Consider the following 18039-nt stretch of genomic DNA (forward strand, 5'->3'; position numbering starts at 1 on the left):
GACATAGCCACCGTATTGCTTCTTTACTAATTTTCCTGTGGGCTAAAGGCTATCGGCAGTCGGTCTACATGGTCAAACGAAATTTGTCCTGATCCTGACCGCTAGTGTTTTGTTTTCTTGTTTATTTTAATCCGTTTAATGTTATCTGTAAGTGTTTGATTGAACGTGGATAAGAATTGAACCCCAAAAATGGGCTTGGGAATAACTTTAATGGTAAGAATAGTACCTACTTTTGTTTTTTTTTTTTTAATTTAAAATAGTTTCAAACACCGTTTATTACATAATTGCATACTGAAGTGTTACTTTATCAGTTGCCAGGACATTCTACTTTTATGGGTAGGTAGAGTAGTTACTGTTTTTTTTGTATGTTTGAGACAATTCACTACAGCATTCATTTGCCTGTGTACCTAAATCTTAATTTGTTACTTTTGAATTTCCAAAATAAATATTCATATGAAAAATATTATTTTTCGTTTGGACTTTCCTGTGGCCTCATTATCACAAACAAATATTTGATACACGATGAAATAACTGACATTATACCTATTCGTTCACAAACGTCCCGGGACACCAAAAATATATTTAAACATAACTTTATTTATGCTCAAAAATATTTATTAATAGATAAAATATTTGTTTCTACACATATAACAAAATTAGGAAACTAGAAAGCTTGCTACACAATACTCAGATTTCCAAATAATTGCAATAAATATAATATTTTTCAAAATCTTATGAGAAAAATCTGTACAGAAAACGGCAGCGTGCAACCTCATATATAAACCTTGGTGATAGTTGCAACACTCTCAGTACGACTCTAGTCGCTTTGCCGCTTGGAGCAGGCGCGTTACACGACGCCGGCCACACGGAGAGGGCGAGAGAGGTTCAACTCGAAACAACTACAACCTAACGCAATTTTGACAGACATGTGGACCGAGTGAATGCAGTGTTCAGTGACGTAACATTAGTGAACAGCTCTTAAGAGAACAACAATAATACAGTGGAGGTGGCACTAGTAAACAATGGATACCAAAAGCTCGGTAAGTGAGGCATGCAATTTTTTAAAACAATGACTTTTCAAGCCGGACTCTTTACCATATACAACTGGATGATTTCTTGTGAATGATAGTAAGTAATAATATAACTAAGCAAGTACTTTAAATTATCCCGAATTCATGGATACTGAATCTGACACAGTGACGCTGTATGCAATCAGCTGATTCGTGCTTTGGAACTCCTGAACACACATTTTTCTTTAACATGGAATGTCTGGCTTAGTAATTGGTAAGGCTGTTTTGATAAGAACTGGTTCTCTAAAAAGGATATAGGATCCATTCAAAATATCTAATTCGCGGAAAAAATTCCATTGAAAAACACATTATTCGGGCAACTGAGATCCGCATACCGATTAACGAATAAATTAGAGCACGATGAACTATGTGTGAAATTGCAAGCATTTTAATAGATCACCGAACTTTTTCACTTGAAATATGTAAAAGTAGAAGACAGGCTGTAATGTTAATTTCTCAGAAACATTACCTATGCTTATCATATCATCAATTGCGGTTGCAAGCACGAGAAATAACTTTCAATGAGTAACATTATTGGAAAATGGATTATTGTGGTCATCGACAGTTTGGATTTGTTGTGTTTCGACACAAATAGAGTGACACTAAAAATATACCTTGTCATTTAATGACTCGTCTGGACAAACACTTTTACGTCATCGAAATACAAGATTTGATACTCGACGATTCAACTGTAAATATATTATTGACATTCCAACACATGGGTGTAAAAACCAAGTAGTAAAACCCAGATGAGCACAAATAAGAGTATTCTACGAAATAGGACATTGCTTATCAATTGAAATAAAAGCGTGATTATGCGAGATTTTCCTGATAAATGTGGGAGGAGAAACACTTGTCGAAGCTGTTATGTATGAGCACAAGGCCACCAGGAACCAATTGAACTGCTCATCAAGTTAATAAAAAAAGTGGATTGACATAAAGTTTGGTACAAATATTTGGAATCTCATTAGATAATGCAAAATTTAGTATTGTCAGCATTTTTTTATACACACTTGTAATGTAGTTGATTGATAATCTACAGACGCCTTCGCGTCAGCTTTTTAAGTCCCTCGTGAAAAAGCTTATCGAGCTTTCCAAAACTGCGATATAACCATATTTTATCACCGAGCGTTGCTACTTCAATTATATTTAAATTCAAATGCATTTACCTACATAATTCAATAGGGTTAGATTTACAAGTAGTTTTTGTATATTAAATGCCAACATTTTGAAAGGAGCATCTTCGAACATTAAGCTTATGCAATCACGAACTACGTCGTTATTGTCAATAGTTATATTATTATGAAATCATTTTCCTTGATTTAACCTCTAAATTATTTATAAACAAGAGGTCCCTTGCCGCCATTATTTTATTTCGTTAGGATGAATTCTGAGAAATGATAATTTAACTCAAAATGCTTTGAAAGGTCGTCTTCGTCTTCGAAAAAACATCTTTTGTATCGATAAATTGTAAACTTTGCATCAAATATATTATTCAATAGAGGTTTATCCAAAATCGTGTGCTTGTGAGGAAGGAAACTCCTTTGATACAGGTTTACCTACTATTTAAATGCAGGTAAACTCAAATCTTAATACCTAGACTGATATTGCGCTGACACATAGCTATTGCCATTTAAAGATAAGGATTTCCTCAATGTTTTTATTTATTTACAAATGTTATAAAAACTCGTTAATTTTAAATCTACTTACAAATCTAGTTTGATACCAAATTTTGTTTAGTTTTTGTTCAATTAGTTCATACCATGAGTACTAAAACCAGTATTAAAATATCCTACAAGTAGGCAGTTACAAATAAGTAATCGAAAATGTTAATACAGGCATTAGCGAAATTCTCTTTATATGATAAAGTTTTTTCAAGGGCAAAAGTACCTACATGAAGATCTTCCTCTCAATTTTCCTAAATCTTAAGAAGTAATCAGCAATAGCATTGAATGGGCGAAGTCATTAAAAATTTTATACATTACAAAGGAACATTGATCTACTTCGACAGTCATTACAGAACGGATAACCTCTAAATCAAGTTGAATTAGATTTTTTATAAATCTATGTACGTAATGATTAGACACAATTATTGCAATTACTAATTAGATAAATTCTAAAATATTGAGCACAAGTAAGTACGGTTGTCCAAGTACCCGGTCGTTTGTCTGACTATAAAATAAATTAGGGTACATTTCAGTCTCGTAATCCTATGATTATATCTATCAAGTTTTTAGAATGTCACTGACCATTTGTAATTACGTTTGCAATCAACTATTTGATGGTCACCGTCAGTGCAATTAAACAAAACGTTTTAAACTGAAAACGTATGCTATTTTCTTTCAAACGATCAATCTTGCTCCGTGTGTGGAAAGAATGTAAAGCCTTATAGGATTCTCATTAACATCAATTGACTTGCATGTCGTGTTACATCAATGTAGGTACTCATTACCTAAATCAGTGAATCCACTTGGAAATACATAGAACCGACGTATTTTAATGACGTATTAACGATATCAAAGCCCGTTCATTTTGCATTGGTACATTATAAGTAAATGTAATAGCATTTCCTCCTTGGCCATCAAAACTGGTTTGGCAAATATCATAAAATAATAATGATATATTATGTAAATTACTATGATATAATAACTTATGTGAATCAATTAAATTGCATTGACAACAATACATTCTTATGTAGTATATCTTATTATGAAACTGAAGGTTAAAAACCCGGAAGAATAGTCTTCTTGCGTCCCTTCCGTGTGTTAGAATAACTAACAACTGAAATGTCACCAAAATTTACGAAGGAGCAGTTTGCGCAAAGGAATACTAACGATCTCAACAGTATAATTTCCAGATAAAAAAAAAACAAAAGGAAGATTGGAAAGTTTTTGGAAAATTATTCATACAACATTAGAAACAACTTGCTTCGAAAACGAAACTTCCAAACTTATCACATTACCAATCATATAGGTATGGTGGTAAAACTCTTACAAAGTAGATGTGACATCAGTCCAGCTTTCAATTTTAGGAATTAAAATATCCTCGGAGCACAAATTACCTCAATTCCAAAAAACTAATCGAGGATCAAAACCTTTTTAATACGAACTTCTTTAAAATGTGAATCAACTGAGAGAGCCAGGGCTAGTTCTAAAAGTCCGAGATAAATGCCGCAGGGACTGACAACTAAAATTGCCCTCGACGCGCGGCCTTCACATTTCACAACACCCGGACTTAGCGTACATCCAGCCGGTCCGAACGGTTGCTGTGCATTCATTTATACAAAATCTCTGAACAAATTGAAGGATTTCGAGAAGTTCATTGTTTAGCATAACTTGAACAACTACGAAGCAGACATTATTACCTACTGAGAGAGTTGTACTGAGAACGTTTCAATGTATCTGTGTTGCTGATAGTGCATGCAAAACGTGACAGGTGGTAGCTAGAACCGCCGCTTATTAAATGTATGAGCTAACTACAATATTACCTGCAATCTAGGTAATTTTCTTTCCTGATACTAACATATTTATACGTTTACATAATTTAATCACTTTAATACCCACTTACGTCCAACGCTACTCACAGGCTACTACTACTTTTCCCGATTGGCCGCCTAGATCAAGGAGATAACAATATAAAAAATATTCATGTTTTTTGAATAATAATAATAATATTTACATTTTGAATGGCGGAAATTTCCGTTATGCTAATTTTATGAGACAGCAGTGTCACAGAGAATTAATGAAATCTTGGCTACACTGTGTTATAGTAGTTCATGGTCAAGTGTTTGCACAACAGCTAATGAATAATGACCCGATAACATTAAAATACATATTTCTTATATTTATTGCCTTCATGAACATCTTTTGTTATTCTGGGTATTATGTTCCGATTATTTGCATCTTAATAGTCAGGATTCTTTGGTATCATATTATTTATTCTTCGATGCAATTTCACCTAATGCATGAAATCTACTTTTTAAAAGCGATATCTTGTAACTACGTTAAAAAGCCTATAAACACAAGTCGCTAAATAGGGGTGGTCGAATTGAATGACCGATTTTACACTCCTAAAATGTCCTCTGCTACTTTATTGTGTAATTAATGTAGAAACCTCATCATGACCGTTTGTTAATATTTACCCGTACTCCACGCCCCACTGGAAGGTAAGATACGTCTGTTACGTCACGTACAACGTATTGCTCACAACGTCATTGGGCCACATATCATGAGTTTAATGTGAGAGTAGGTCAGGTTAGCAACAAGTCACATTAGCCTTTATCCTCGGCGTGATAAAAGGATTCATTTCAATATGTGTATTTTTTACATCAAGATGTATATCACAACAAATGTGAATCGTGCGAAAGTCAACGACATTTTATTCAAATAAGATCCTAGTCACAAACGGAATGGGTATGCTTAGGGTTTTCCAGTTACAAACGGATCTAACAACAAAGTCTTGTATGATGTAATTGATAACAGGTATTCATGGTGTCAAAATGTGCGACTTCTTGATTAATTAAATACTTTGAATGTACTTACAGCCTAATGACACGTGTTTAATAAAGCTCTTTTTTAAGGATTGTGTCTATGCAGTATCAGTACATATAATATGTATTTTATTTATATTTTTTATCTCAACGCAGTGGTACGTAAACCGTAAAGCCGCGTACGCACGTACGAACAAATTTGTTGCGTTACATGATATGCAACAACTTGGTTCGCACGTGCGTACCACTATCGAACATCGAACACTCTGTTCGTCAAACATGTTCGCGGCGATCCTTGTAGTGTGTTCTGTATGGACGGTGTTCGAAGAGCTTTAATAAATGTTACGCAACAAAACTGCGAACATCAAAAAATTCTCCGCTACTTCACAATCGACTACTTACAACGGCGCACATACGTAGATTTGACCAATTTAGGCGGCCAAAAATATTTTACAATGTATTTCGTTTTTTCTATCTTTATTTTATCATTATTTTATTATTTATTTTATTTAAGCATTGTATTTTGATAATAAGCATGTTTTATTGAAAAAAACCGTAAATATTTTTTTTTAATGTAGAGTATCATATATTTTCATTTTAAAAGTAGTTATGATATTTTTTATTATATCTATTTCAAAATAATATGTAATGTAGTAAAAAAAATAAAAATATTTTTTTATTCCTCACTTTCTGCCTCTGATATATCAGACTCTGTGTTTGATTCAGCTGGTAGTAGCATATTTTATTGTTTCAGGGCAAAATAATCTTGTTTTGATGTTTTTTTTTTGTTGGTCACATTTCTTCAGTTTCGTATTTCTTTAGTTTTCCTTCGTTTAGTCCTCTCACTACAATCTTTAAGTGATTTAGATGGCCGCCCCGGTCGATTTCCAACACTTGTCGGGCGTTCAAATGTTCTGCTTAACCAATTCTCATTAGTTTTAAGGATTTTTTTTACAGTTTCAGTTTTTTACTTTCGTAGCTATTTTAAAATATGCAAATCTTTGTTTAAAACTGCTTATATTATCAGGTGTGTCACCCTAATAGGTCAAAAGTTAGTTTCCTAGGTAATTTAGTTTTTCTTCCAAATTAGTCAGATCTTGCTATTGTATTTTATTGTAAATATAACGTAGGGTCACTATTTTTACGCCAGAGGTACTCAAAACAAAAAAAAATGCACTTTGTGACATTTTAAAGAAAAAAGTATTTTATTTTTGTATGAGCTTCAAATCTTAAAAAGCCTGTAAGTCGGACATCCGCAGCTATCCGCAGCCAAAAAATATGTCGTAAGCTAGTTTAATATGTCAAATATCTAAAACTAAAAAAAATGTTACGCGGTCGAACGCGATAATATAACAAAATTGTGTTTAAACAAGAAAATTACTAAAAAAATATTTTGCTTACACACCCTCTTTTAAAATTGAAATAATACTATAAAAAATTAAGTGATCACACTTAAAATATATTAAAATATAATAACTGTTACCTACACAACTCGAATCCATCATAAAAGTTGCTTAATATCAATTAGATAGCACAAAAATAATTTTTCTTTAATACCGTCTACCGAGATCTCTAAAAACGTATAACGTAAAATTTGCACTAAGGTCAAGTTCCAACTCCTGGTGCAAGCGCATATCGCATGTTTGGTAGGTAGATGTGGTAAATTCTTATTGCTGGGGTATTCCTCTTTCCATTTTACCCACAATTTGATGATAACCTTTATTTAAAAAAAAAAGACTTTTGGCCAGCTAAATTGCTCAAATCTACGTTAGTGCGGCGCCGTCATGGCTACTAAGATAGAGTTCACGACTGTTGTTCGCGAACTCGACTCGAACTATGTTTGCGTTCGTGTTCGAATATGCCGTCCATACGTACGAACCAAATGTTCGGGTCTGGTGTTTGTGTTCGCTATGTTCGTGTTCGTACGTGCGTACGCGCCTTAATGACGACATCATACCGAACAAGTTTCGGATTACGAAATAATTGGTAAACAAAATTTTTCGCGCCGCTGCATGTTCTTCACACAGCAAATAATTAAGGTCGTTCGATTTACTAGTCTTGATTTCCGAAACGTGAAATATTTCGATGGTTCGATAAGGACACGCAAAACAATTAAAATGTACGAAACACGATTGATGGCAGCAAAATCATTTTCTCTAATAAATATGCCATACAATGCTCGTAAAGGAACGTCAACCGGTTGCACTCCTAAAATGTGGTTGTAACTTATAATAAGTAACGTTACAAGACCTCATTCTCTGTCTGAGTTTTGGTATTTTCCATGTTTTAAATATTGTTTTTGTATGTATATCGGTCATTAGCTGTCTCAAAAGAGGTAACAAGGTTACCATCTGTCTGTCATATTGCAAAAGGTACCTACCTAAGAATGTTTGGTTTGGGGCATGAATATTTCACATGGAAATACCGAACAAATTCACATGCACACTTTGTAGTGTTTACTTTGTAATATTGTTACCAAATTACGCTTCGTAATTATTTACAAATACTGACCTTACGCTCAATTGACACAAGAAACTGTGGACGATGTTATATTTGTCATACAGTTAACGTGATAGACAGGAAGCTATTTATTGGCTACAATTTTTTAGAGCCCAATCTGTCAAGGTAAAAAGCTTTGGCATTAAACTTCATCCATATCAATACTCTTGAATTGTCCCTTACTTAGGGTTTGTTACTTTGGTCATTAGAATTGTCAAATTTCCACACTATGGCTTTTAGACCTGGCCAACTCGGTACCTTTTGCAAAGATTAGTTGTCAGACTTTCTGGCCCCTGGCGTACCGTAAGAACTGCAAAAATATGTTCAAATCACAGCTGGTTCCCGTCAATTTACTGTCTTCCGAAATACGGAGGAGCTCGTCACGACATCATATGGTTACCTATCCAAGAACCGACCACGCTAAGCGTTACTTAACCTAATGATCTATCGACCCGAGCTGCTGTTACCTAACCATAAGCTTCACTTTGTTGAAGAAAACCACCCTAACGTAAACTTAATGTTGTAAAATCTATCGTCTGACGTACAATATATAATGGATAAAGAATGACGCGTAATGATTGATTACAAGAGATGTATTATTATCACGCATTATAACAGCAAATTACAGACGTCAGCAAATGAAGTCATCGTAACGTACTTGAATGATAGGAGAATCCGGCTAAGATACCAATTTCATGGTCACTTTTTCTATTCTACTCGCAGTACATAGGTACCTAGACAATATACCGCACTAACCTTTAAGTAATAATAAACCGAAATAATGACGTGGTTCAAGTAATTATAGGGAGGAATACCATGTTCACCATGTAATTATAAACAAAATTTATAATCGCCTTTAATTGATTCCGGAATATCTATTTTTAATACTAAAGTTCGATCAACCTAGAACATTTTTATTTTTTTAAATTTAATGGTTTCTATCCACGGCTCCAAATCACAACAGGCCAGTAATTATTAGTATGTACCTATCACCGGTTATTATTTTTCTTTATTCTGGTTTATTGAACTGAAAGAATTTTTAACTGTTTTTACGAAATATTTAATTAAATTAAATTCTTCTTGATTTAAATTGACATAAATCCCGTTAGCTTTATAAATACAGGCAATTGAGTTCAAGGACGAGCATAAGCATCATGTCAATGTTTGTGACCAGCGTGAACAATGAGTTATTGCGGCGTCCTCATGCAATCGCGTATAAAATATGATAATTGGATGCTCAATATCACGTCTTGCTTTTGCCAGCCTATGTCATACCTGAACTTCAAATTATCATAGATAATGTTTTAGAAGATAACTCGATTTTTTGTAATATTGCTAGCATAATATGTAAATGTACTGCTTGTTCACTTTTTTACCACCTACACTAACATAACTGCCAAGACACTGGAGGCATTTATATAGAAACTACACAGTTCGAAACTTGGCCGTTTCGCCGGTAGCGTTGATAGAAATCAATATTGCAACGCCCATAATTCAGTAACGATCAAGTGAGCCTGACCACAGCGAGACGTGAAATTAAAAGTATTGAAATCGTGGACCGTAACCCGTTATCCATTGTGACATTTGCAGTACCGAAAGTATTCTTAGAAGCGCCATGCATCAGGAGTGTACGCTTTCTCTTGTAAGGGGAACAGTCTAGTTAAGTCTTTAACCGATTATCATAGTAAGTGTAGCAACTATTGTTTGAGATTATGAAAGTTGTAGGAGGCGTCACTTCTGCTTTTAAGCGTAGCCCATCTTAAAGGAAAACGACATCGTGAGTTCATGACTTCAAAACGTTACAAGAGCAAGAAGTTGAGTTATTGAAAAACTTGTTAATAAAACCAATTATCTGGGGAGTTTTAATTACATACACATAAAAAAGTGTTTTAAGATAATGGCAAAAAAGCGTATGGTCACGAAATATATTTAACTTTACCTAGATAGGATGAAGTTTAAAGTGTCGTGAGATCTAAAGCGTTAGGAGCTTAAGTTGGATCATGTGTAATGATTTCCGCGATTACAATGAACCGTTATGAGCACGCAGCGTGAGCACGCATTGACTGTTGATTCGTAAAGATTACATGTTGCATAACTAGAGCGGCTCGTCACCGATGCGCGCAACGTGCCGAACATGTTCTACGGCTATGCACCTACCTGTTGTTATGGCCCTAACTAGTTCGTTACCGTTAATTATTTTCAATTATGTCCAACGCCGTCTATAAAGGACAGTCATCAGTAAAACTTTTCTAAACTAAAATTAACTAAATGACAAGGTACCGAAATACTGAAATGTTATTTTGCCAAGAACGTGCTCTCGTTTGCGCATCTTTTTAGAGGCTTGTTTAAGCATCTTTTTAGAGGGCATAAAATGCCTTACAAATGAATCAGAGCTACAACCACACTCGCATTATGAATATTACGATAAATATAACAGATGGTAGAGATAAAAATAACGAGAAGAACCCAAATAAAGCGGAGGTGTACCTACAGACAGATTTACCTTCATGGTTTAATGACATTAATGTCTCAACTGAACATAACAATCACTTATATGGACATGGCATCGTGTTTGAAACAAAGCTACCCATTATTAAGTTTGACGTCTTCATTAACCTCAGAACGAATGAATGGTTAAGATATTAAAGCCATACATATAGCAAAAAAATATGTTATTATTAGTTGGATATAATTGAGATCAAATATAATTTATGAATGCCTCATGACCATAACGTTCAGTAAACAAAACACAGGCAATACTTCAAGCTACACAGACCACTCCCACTTTGCAGCATCAGTGCACGTTGCCATAACTACAATTTGTAAAACTAATTACAGAAAACTGTATGACAAATAATACTTATGTCTTAAGACTAAGTAAAGCACACTTCATGCCTGCTAGCACGTGCTTCCACACACGTGGACTAACAGACGTACGCATAATAACATTTTAATATAAACGCAAACGTTTATTCAATACCTTGTTCTCACGGGGTTCTTAACGTGTACCTACTCACCACGTGTTGATAGCAATTAAAAGTTGATTCATGTGGGCATATCCGTAAGCGCCCGTAACTACGCACGTGCCCTCAGTGCAATATGGAGCGCAAAGAAGACGGATCACAATCCATACAAAATTGCCCCACGTCCTATAACAATGTGACGTATCTCAAAAAAAATATAAAAATGATTAAAAAAATATGGCATACTCTCTAATTCATTTTTTTTACACCTTCATACGAAAAAAATGCTTTAAAAATTGTTCAGGCGCTGTTATGAAAACATCGTTCATAGAACTATGAATGGACTATTTTATTAAATTATTTTTTTGTTTGATAGGGTATACCTCACAGGTGGTCCCATAATCATCAGGTCAGGATCTGATGATGGAAACCCTGAGAAATTCAGGGCAACTTTTGAAAGTTGTAGGCATGCGCAGGATAAAAACTTGACTATAAGATGTATGTCTTATAACACTATGCAACAGTGAAAATTCGGAGCTAACCTGATGATGGAGACGAAAGAAGGTCGAGGGAACTCGACAACTGAATATGTAAACTACCTCGTGTTTGGGCTTGTATTATTTGTATTGAATAGACCTTTGCAACAGTGAAGGTTTGGAGCTGATCCGATGATGAAGACCAGAGAAGGTCGGGGGGACTCGACAACAAAATATGTAAACTACCTCAGAAGTCGGTGTCTAATGGATGTACCTAAGTTTATATCCCCACCGACTTCTTCCTATTTTTGGCTTTTCAGTGACAAGCACAGTTGTCACTATCCGCATAAGTGGAAAGTTCTCATCAATACGAATAATATAAGCCCAAACACGAGGTAGTTCACATATTCAGTTGTCGAGTTCCCTCGCTCTTCTCTGGTCTCCATCATCAGATCAGATCCAAACCGTCACTGTTGCAAAGGTCTATTCAATACAAATAATACAAGCCCAAACACGAGGTAGTTCACATATTCAGTTGTCGAGTTCCCTCGACCTTCTTTCGTTTCCATCATCAGGTCAGCTCCAAATCTTCACTGTTGCATATTGTTATAAGACATACACCTTATAGTCAAGTTTTTATTCTTCGCATGCCTACAACTTTCAAAAGTTGCCCTGAATTTCTCAGGGTTTCCATCATCAGATCCTGACCTGATGATTATGGGACCACCTGTGAGGTATACTCTATCAAACAAAAAAACAATTTAATAAAATAGTCCATTAATAGTTCTATGAACGACGTTTTCATAACAGCGCCTGAACAATTTTTAAAGCATTTTTTTCGTATGAAGGTGTAAAAAAAATGAATTAGAGAGTATGCCATATTTTTTTAAACATTTTTATCTTTTTTTTGAGATACGTCACATTGTTATAGGACGTGGGGCAATTTTGATCCATCTTCTTTATACAAAATGCATTATATTCAAATGAACTGAGATAAAAAACGTGTAGGTACTGCGGGAAGTAAATTGCTTGAATCACTTTACTACCTGTTATATTAAATGGCATTGTGTCTTCAAAAATAATTTGCTAAAAAACAGTTTTGCGTAGGCCTTCATTGCAGCAAGTCCAAGCAACATTCTAATTAAACACTATTTCCTCATAATATGAGCACACACAATAGAACCTAAACAAATCGACCGAGTTCCCAGTTGCTAAATCTTATCATAATCTACTTTATTTTGTAGTGCAGAATGAATTCTCACACAAACAGCGAAAGTGTATGCATTCTGTACGTTGTCAAGACATTGCTGAATATTGCAGTGTAACACCGTCGACGTAGAACCCCGGAACCGGTTCTTTGCATTTGGCGAAACGTTTTGCAACATCGCCCACTGCCTCTATCGCCAATCTGAGGCGAAGCTCTTGTGTTCACTATTGTAGAATAATATAGCTCCACAAAATTATCAACAATAAAACCTTAGAACAACTTCAAGCAAATATTAATATAAAAATATGTCTCAATCGAGATAAACAAAAGATTGTTAAAATATCACAATAATGACGCGGCCTTGCCGTACAACAATAAAAAGTAAAACGAATTAATGATATGACTACCTAAAATGCTTATCCATCATGTTATCAGAGTAACAAAGAGGACCATGAAGCCGAAAGCAAAGCTAAGATTTATTGCATCAGAGGCCGACGAAACGAGACCGCAAATAAAGAGAACATGGACCTTGAATACCGTATCTGACAAAATCAATCGGACTCCGAACAAAACTTGACCTAAAATTGTAATTGATGGAACTGAACACGATCCCATCCATAAACAAATACAGGAAGAGCATTTTTAAATATCGCTTACATAAAGTCAACATTCTCGAATCATATTAACCAACAGCAATTTAAAAGGCTCTATTTGACTATGCCATCTTCATGGTTACATAATGACATATTGAGATTGAAAGGCGATCCTAAGATGAAACTAATCTCCAAAGACGCGACAAGGAAGAGTGCTGCAATGATTTCCGTACGCATTCAGTGACACCCAGACACAGTTGCACAACACAACGACATGTATACCTGAATACCTGTTACTTTTATGTCGAATGTCGACGTCTTTGTTTGATGATCAATAGCAGTCTGTTAAGACTACGAAACAAGGCATGAAGCAAATTTTGCAAGAGCTAGAATACGAATACCAGTAAACGTGACAATCGCCGCTTTAAAAAGACTGACTAGTACTGTGATTTTAAACAATACTATAACCACTGCTTTAGGTCATTATGCAATTCATTAATGGGAAGTCTACGATTCCTCTTTTATGAGCCTAAGATTTATGGAATAAGTAAACTACTAGGAGAGCTTTATTTTTTCTGTATTATTTTTGTTATCTAAAAATATCAGTTTTAACATTACTTAGTTGTAAATTACGTTGATATTTAACCTAAACGCAGAATTACACATTGGTTTGAGCGTAGTTGCAACTTCTGAATAGCAGCTATTGTATCAGCCAGGGTCATGCAATTGTTATACGAAGCATTAACGTCTTTTTATAATCTACCAGAGTTAACGTTTGTCTATTTTAAGAATAAGAATTTTATTGATGAAGGTATGTATGTGCTGGTTGTGCAAATATTAGATACCTACTAAGTATTTACTCGGCCTATTAAACTTTCAATGTCAATATTATCTGATCTGCTGCTAATAAAATATGTATTGAAGGTACAGGCCACGATAGGAGGAAAGAGAATGTCCAACATGTCGTCCTTTTACTGTAATATGAATATGTATACAAGGATCTGGTACAGAAAATAGGTATTAAAATTCATTCTAATGACTAAAGCAAGATCTGTTACACTACGCCAATGCTCGTCAACTAGACAAATGCAATATGTAAACTAAGACAATCTATAAATAAGAATAAAATTGTAAATAATGCTTTTAATGGCACACTTGTGACCGCTCGACCCACTTTTTGCTTTAGCATTTGGACGGTCGAATCTCAAAAGATAATTTCTAGATTATCATGTAAGTAGGTAATGAAAGTAAAACAACACGGAACTTCCTTTCATTAATCAATATATTCACAATGGGTTTTAGTAAATCTAGTTGTATTGGTAAGCTGCATGATAGTGAAGATGTTAGAATTGAGGAGCTTATGTTTTATTGTAACATTTCAGATCTCATCACAAGAGTGGCACATACCACGGCCATCATTATCGGGCAGCAGCGCAGCCGGGAGCCTGAGCGATGCGCGGTCTCGTGGCGGCTCCGCCTCCAGCCAAGGCTCATCAAGCAACCACAGTACCCACGTAAGGCGACCTTGTACATCATGCGTCACAACGATTACACACAAAGTTTCCGCTTCAATTATAAAGACAAGAATCACGTTGTGTGTCGATAAAGCAAAATCAATATTTTATGCACCTACATTTTTTCAACTCGTCATAGATGTCACAAAAAAGTTTTTTTTTATTAATCCATCATTATGGTAACCCCCTTTTTTCCAAGAATTAATTCCATGTTGTTTTTATATCAAAATTGAATACAGATTTAGATAATTGGTGGGGTCAAGAAACTGGTTGATATTGCCGTGTCCGGTACAGGATCCACTAAACTTGTATGTTCTATACAGCATTCCAAAGATTGCTTAATTTGAGCTGACAACTGTTGTTGCAAGACTGACACAAAATATCGTTAATAAATCTAAATAACAAGTATTGTTGAATATTAGACGCTTGTAATGTTAAATATGCAAATAAAAAAATATTAAATGTCACATACCTACTCTGATTTGTTTTTAGGATAGTGACATTTTTTTACCAGTGCGCTAAAAAGCTTAACACATTTTGATGGTTTCACTAATATAAAACATATTATTTCCTGGCAATTTTTAATGAATGCAAAGTCCAAAGGATGATTCACATTGAGCTCAAAATCCAAGGTGTTATCGAATCATAAGGAGTGTCATAAATATTGAACTTTGTTTAACGGCCAACAAGCATTGTAACAAATCAATTCAAAATACCTATGTTTTAAAAGAGCTTAAGATTATGTATGGTCTAAATTCTTTTCATTTACACAATTTCTGAGTGTGACTATTTGCTTGAGTTCGGAGACTTTTGAGTCATACTGGCGACATAATCGTTTTGAAAGCTGAAATTGCGTTTTTTTTATTTCGCCACAGATTTTATGAACCAAAAGCATATTATTACGATACCGATATTTGCGTAAAATGTTTTAGAAAATTCTTATTGTACAAAATTGCCTATAAAGTGTTTGTTTGTTTTGTACAGTTTAGAATAAAAATTCATTGAAACATTAGGAAGGCCTATTGCTACTTAACTTTTTTAAGTTAGAAACGAGATGTAGTCTGTATGCGATTCTCTCAACATCAGTATCATCTATGAAACGAAGTCCCCTTTCACTTAAATCATTTTAAGAGTCGGGTGCAGACACCACATCTCATCGCTATGATAAGTTCAAAGTTCCTAGTTAAAAATCGTGACATAACTAGCCCGTAGTAACAACATCCCACGCAGTACTCTATACCACTTAATGTCGACGAGTTCAAATCGATTACACAGTCAAGTTACTACGCACGCGCTTCTTACAGCATAACATTGTATTTTATAAGCTCCAAAATAGGTATAAAATGTTGAAATTAGCTAACATGGGTATTTTATTTCCAGAGTGTATCATCGGGCTCATTGCTGCTAAGTGCGGCGCATCTAGCGCGCATGCACGACAGAAATTCGGAGCAAGATGAGCGCGGGAGCTATCAGACCAAATTTGGAAGCTTTGGACGCAAATCTGGACATTCTGAGGCCGTAGTCGCCATTCCTGAGGAATCCCATGATGGTTTGGATTCAATGTGGAATGGTGTTAAGAGGAATTCGGGGCCTGGGCAGGACACGCAATCAGTAGCAAGTTCAACACACTTTACCGTCGTAAACGGGTATACGAAGCAGCGAACAGGCAAAGAACCTAAGTCCTGTTGTTGTAATCATTCACATCAGATAACAGTTCTGGTTATATCTATGACTATACTGTTTTCTGCGTGTATACTGGCAGCCATATGCTTCGTTGAAAGTGAGTACTAAACCTTTTCATTTCCTAAGAGATAAATGTAAGTCAATCTGCAAGTTAGATTGAAAGGCAATTTCTGAAGTATAGCAAAGTTTCACAGCAAAGTTTTCCATCGTGTTTAAATTACTTATATATTAATCTTTTTTTTTTTTGTTACAGTGCGAATGCGTAAGGAGACCGGGATGTATAAATATTCATAAGTCATAAGGTCTAGAAAACCAGAAGATATGTTATGGGTACAAGTAATAATTGATCACAACTAACTAGCTATTTTTAATGTTACTTATAAATTAGCTAGTAACTAATTTAGCAAATACCGTTATTTAAAATTATTAGGAAATCTTTGTTTACATTTAAACCAATAGTTAGACAATAAATAAAATAGTGCAATATCTTACTTACCCAGTACATAAACCTTAGGATAATAATTAATAGTAGTAAACCTCTATTTATTTTTGATAAGTCTTATAAGCTATTAAGCTGTGATGCTCATGTTATTTTTAAATAATCTGAAGGCTAAATTGGTTTCCTTAAAATTGTATAGAATATTAATTAATTTCATTGTGTATTCAAATTATTTAATAATTTTTAAGTAAAATCTCTACCATAATAGATTAAATTATAATGTGATTAATTTATGACTTAAGTATTACTTAGAAACTTTAGTACATGTTTGGATGTTTAAAAGTTGCAATTTTTCGTAAGTATATGAAAATCTGCATCTTTAATGCCTTTACATCATAAGTTAAAAGAAATATTCTGTAATCAGGCAGTGGCATAATATATCATGGCGAATAATTTGGTTTTATAAAAGTAAATTAATACAATTGTTATCGACAAACTGTGATAATAAACGAAAACTCGACATCTACACGTAAATTATTTTTCCTAACTCCACAGACTCCACACTGTATATCCTTACCCTAGCACAAATTAGTTAAAGAATGAATGGTTTAACAAAGCTAATTTCATATAGTTAGAATAAAACCTATACCTTTGAGTTTTGTGTTACAGGAGACTGGCAAAGAATTTATCTGGTAGGTATAGGTATTACTGGGCGAAAATGAGATATTATGATTATGATATAAAATGCTATTCTTTTCATAACTTCTCTGCTTTGGTTTAATCAGAGGGCCACAAAGCATTGTGCGACTGTATCAAATTGGACCACTAGTTCCATTTTTGAACATGCTAAATAAATCATATTGAAGGGACATAATAAAGGAAGAAAAGAGTTTTCGTTCTTTGATTTCACATTACTATTGAATGACTGCCTCGTTGGTCTAGTGGTCGCAAGCGCGGCTGCTGTGCTCTGTGTGTGATTTGTGGGTTTTCTTAAACTTTAACAAAGCAGCCCGTAGTCTGGAATTTGGTGATTGATTCACCTGTGCATCGGAGAGCACGTAAATGTCGGTCCTGTGCCTGATCTCTTACCGGTCGTGTCGGATCGG

The 18039-nt window shown here is 34.6% G+C and overlaps 2 protein-coding genes across 3 annotated transcripts in view; one reads left to right on the forward strand and one right to left on the reverse strand.

The window, feature by feature from the left end:
- Window positions 1–18039, reverse strand: part of LOC124630335 (nuclear migration protein nudC) — a 30022-nt gene that overhangs the window by 9593 nt on the left and 2390 nt on the right. The gene's annotated exons all lie outside the window — the stretch shown is intronic.
- On the forward strand, window positions 800–17459 carry LOC124630336. The gene is made up of 4 exons (XM_047164199.1): window positions 800–1040; window positions 14680–14811; window positions 16192–16591; window positions 16748–17459. Exons 1-4 carry the CDS (start codon window positions 1023–1025, stop codon window positions 16786–16788), a joined length of 591 nt encoding a protein of 196 aa, XP_047020155.1. The 5' UTR covers window positions 800–1022; the 3' UTR covers window positions 16789–17459.

This window comes from Helicoverpa zea, chromosome 5, assembly GCF_022581195.2.
Source record: "Helicoverpa zea isolate HzStark_Cry1AcR chromosome 5, ilHelZeax1.1, whole genome shotgun sequence".
NCBI lineage: Eukaryota > Metazoa > Arthropoda > Insecta > Lepidoptera > Noctuidae > Helicoverpa > Helicoverpa zea.

Bases quoted from the DNA above. Each gene is read 5' to 3' on its own strand.
- LOC124630336 (XM_047164199.1), top strand. The intron at 14,812-16,191 runs GTAAGGCGACCT...TTTTATTTCCAG, and splicing joins CAAGCAACCACAGTACCCAC to AGTGTATCATCGGGCTCATT. The intron at 16,592-16,747 runs GTGAGTACTAAA...TTTTTGTTACAG, and splicing joins AGCCATATGCTTCGTTGAAA to TGCGAATGCGTAAGGAGACC.